The 4,175-nt window shown below is 37.9% G+C and overlaps 1 protein-coding gene across 1 annotated transcript in view; it reads right to left on the minus strand.

The window, feature by feature from the left end:
- LOC105452783 (tachykinin-like peptides receptor 99D) overlaps nucleotides 1–4,175 on the minus strand; it is a 16,758-nt gene that overhangs the window by 2,878 nt on the left and 9,705 nt on the right. The window contains exons 5-6 of the mRNA XM_011694193.1: nucleotides 3,512–3,708; nucleotides 1,176–1,309 (exon numbers count right to left, since the gene is read on the minus strand). Coding sequence (XP_011692495.1) covers nucleotides 1,228–1,309; nucleotides 3,512–3,708 — 279 coding nt within the window. The 3' untranslated portion in view covers nucleotides 1,176–1,227. The remainder of the gene's footprint in view (nucleotides 1–1,175; nucleotides 1,310–3,511; nucleotides 3,709–4,175) is intronic.

Below are 4,175 nucleotides of genomic sequence, written 5' to 3' on the forward strand. Positions count from 1 at the left end.
TTAATACGCACCGCGCGAAAAGCATCATTTTTTGAAAATTTATTTTATATCAAAAATTAACATTTGTTTAATTAAAATGTAAATTGGTACAAATGTAATTGGGAGACGTATGGGATTTAATACGCAGCGCGCGCGAAGCGCGCGCCTGTTATGTATGCACTAGTTATTTTAAAATCAACATGTGTAAAAACTGGACTTATAACTAACTGTGACAGATGTATATATATTGTTATTTAATTAAAATTCAATGGGATGGAAATTATGCTTTATGTGAACAATAAACTCGATGAGCTTTCATGAGGATATAAATGGAGAGAAGAGATGATATTAGTTATTTATATAACAATATTGGGGAACAACAAAACATCTGCTCAATTAAAATGCTATAGAAAACAATGCGCTAAAATTAAACTAGATATTTTTCTCTTAACACGCATATTTTATTATCAAGAATTAAGCCTTTCAGCTGTAAATTACTTAAATACGGAAAAATTCTAAGGTTTTGCATTTATTAAGAGAATTTATCCTTGGCTGCCTAATCAAAGGCTTAATTCTTGATCTTGGAGAGAATATTTTTCGTGAGTTAACAAACAACAAACATGCAATCATAATTTATTTCCACGTTCGTTTCGTGTCTATTACTATCCCGCCTGAGTTACTATACTGTATTTGTGATCAATACGAACCGCGGGATGCGAAGCGAACGGCTCGTATCTGGCACATTTAACGCTAAATATATTCGATTCTCACCTCGCATCAAATCTTCGTTTATATGCATAAACAATTTTTATATCGAATGACAATTTTATGTCTGTATTTTACGCTCCGTGCTGGATGTATAAATAGTTTAACGCGCGTCGCGAACGTGAAGGGAACGCGAGCCGATGTCTTTTCGTTCCGCCAATTCGAGCGTGTACTCGGGGTGCTCGGGGAAAAGAAGAGACAAGTGCTGTGCTCGGAATTTCTCGGTGTGATCAGGTGCGAGGTGGTCGCGACAACATTGTTGTGATCGACGTCGGCGAGGACCAAGTGGCGCAAATCTATGGGCGATGCTCGCGCGTCCCCTTGCAGGGCTGAGTCAGTGTCCTATGCAGGGTAAGACTCTGACTCGCTCCTATAAGGCGTTGTGGAGCCGGTGCTGGTGCAAAGGTGCTCCGATAAGCACGTGCACGTACCATTCCGCGATATTCTGTTGTACATGTCCGGTGCAGCTGTACCTGATGGACGTCACGACTTCCAAGAGTGATAGACACGGCTCGGCAACCCATAGAAACTCCAGAAGAAGAACTTGACGAAACCACGGCGGAAGCTGTGACGCACAAAGTAACGTTGGCGATTTAGTTTTAAAACTGCCAAGATGAATTTATACCATATTGTATGGATAATTTTGAATTGAATAATCTTTGTTTCTTATTATACGCTTAATTATACGCTTAAAGAATACGAGTAGGTATACTGCAGATCGTGGGCATGAGCATTATATTCGTAAAATATTCTGAACATGTAAGTGTCGGCAGCAACGAATCAAGATTATCCAATTGTTCAATTATAATTTATTTAAAAAAAATTATCCACAAGCCATGGTAATTTCAATTTAATACTTTTGTTCCCTTAAACCTTTATTTCACTACTAATCACATAGTTTCGTCATCTCTTTCTTCATGAAAATATTTCATGGAAACAGGGTAGTTTATAAATCATGCATGCTACCAAAGTAAGCCTGATCCTTTTAAGAGAAATATCCCGGCTGTCGGGGACACAATTCACGTACATATTTATTTTTACATTTTTATTTGTTGCAGAGAAAGAAATTGAAAAATAGAGGTCGCAAAGTTTTCTCATATACAGCTCATATATTTTTTACGATATACGCGGAAAAAGAAAGATTTTTTAAAGAAAAGTCGTGCTTTACCGGAATCGCCTGATTGCCCAAGAAAAGTCCCGCAAGGACAATACAGAGAGAGAGAGAGAGAGAGAGAGGGTTGTAATCCAATTATTACATTACTGCGCCGTTGTTATTATTATTCACCGTCATTACGAGATCGTGGATTCCGGACGCAGAAACATAATGATACCGGCGTATCGTGTCGTACATGAATATTTATGAGACCGAGGCATATTCTGTCGATATAGCACGCGGAAAATTGAAATCCGCGCGTTCGTCCCGCCGATGCCCGTAGCGTCCGCACATAGCGGAGCGTTCGACGTATTACTTTTTTTTATTATTTTTTTTCCGAAGGCCAATAAATAGCGGCAATGCCGAGTCAGTAAGGAACAAAACATGCACGCTGCACGTGTGACGTGTACGCGGCGGGTTTATTCCCATTCCCATTTGCGGGCGAAGCGAAATTATTTTGATTGCTCTCCGAAGATTCGCGCGACTTTTCTCGATGGACGTCGGTCGGTCAGCGACGTTCACGGAGCCGGGGAGTATTTAATATTATTTACACGTATTTAAAAACAACATCACTGCGGTGCCGTAGCGCTTAGTTCTATGACGATACGAATCGCTTATTTTGCATATATCGGAATCTCGGTCTGATCGCGATCGCGTTTCCATTATCGCGGATATATTCAGCATTCAAACTGATCGTTTGTGTAAACGTGTTAATGGCAACGACGTTCCTGTTCCTGTAATAACTTCGGGCATCCTCTCCCTCCTCTTTCCCCCACCCCACCCCTCCATCGAAATATCTCTAAAGTTGGATGAGCTTATCTTGTGCTATATTGAATTAACTCTCGACGAGGTAACGACGGTTAAATGATCGCTGGCAATCGAGAGTCTTCTTAATTAAAAGCCTTAAGATAAAGCTGCTACAATAAACTGTAATAAGCGATCAGACTATACAGATCTTTATAGTTTTACAAGGTGTATACACTGCATGTACAAAACATATCCTACTTGACGATATCCCTTATATCGATATGACCTTATATCTTATTTTGATAACTTGAGGGTTAATAAATACAATTTGAAAATCGACATAATTCACAGTGTCACATTTTAACAAAATATGAGATGTATAAACGTTAATAGAAACTCAAAACGTGTCAACTGTGTATAGCGACTTTAAGAGCGACTCGGATATTTTGTAACAGAGATTCGTGTTTAATTTGTGTAGATCCGCTAATTAGCATATAGAATAATTTAAGTTAGTCCTTGCGTATCGCGATAGGCAAACTTATGATACGAAGCACCGCACGGTATCCGAGATGTTGAAGAGGGAAACTTTCGCGGGAAACTCTTAACAAATGACGAGAGAATTTGTCGATGCTATATCTACGTATTTGCTTATCTCACGAAGTTGATTGTACCGGCGTGCACACGAGGACTCTCAAGAAATAATTCTCGGATTACGATACCGGCGCGGCGGCGTTACGAAGAGATTCAACTTTCGTTACAATACGCTAAAATTGCGAGACGATTTAAAAAAAAAAAAACATTGCAAGCAACAGAAAAACAGCAAAAAGCGATCGTTCTGACGATTGAGTAGAAGAGCAAAAAACTTACTACTTATTCATCCAGCAATAAATTATAGGGTTGTACATGCTGTTGGACATCGCTAGCCAATATGCGATCAGATAGAGTTCATACACGTACGGTTTAGTTTTAATCTCTGGCAGATAATAGTACGCTATGAAAAATGTATGAATCGGAAGCCAGCACACCGTGAACATTACTACTACGACTATCATCATTTTTACGACCTGAAATGTAAAGAAAATTCGTATCTTATTTTATATATCAGTCAAGATATATAAAAGACCGGTCGTTTCTCCACGATTAATTCACTATGGAGTTAGATTTTTCCGATAAAGGTAAAGAAAGCAGGGGCATTGCTTTCAGTTACCTTAACAATTTTATGGAGCAAAAGAAATTTACGTTAATGTGCGTTTTATAACGGAACAATCACAAAAATATGTTTTAAATTTATCATATAATTTATATATATATATATACACGGAGAGATTTTTTTTTTAAATTTACCCTGCAAATCATGTTAATTATGGGACAATATTTAGGCAAATTTTACTAATTTGTGCACTACAATAAGATTTCGCAGTAAAATTTATTGTAGTGCACAGTAAAATTTTCACCTAAATACTATATTGTCTCACAATTAACATGATTTTCAGGGTAAATTTTAAAAGAAAATTCTCTCCGTGTATGTATA

This window comes from Wasmannia auropunctata, unplaced genomic scaffold (genome assembly GCF_000956235.1).
Source record: "Wasmannia auropunctata unplaced genomic scaffold, wasmannia.A_1.0 LD336026.1, whole genome shotgun sequence".
Lineage (NCBI taxonomy): Eukaryota > Metazoa > Arthropoda > Insecta > Hymenoptera > Formicidae > Wasmannia > Wasmannia auropunctata.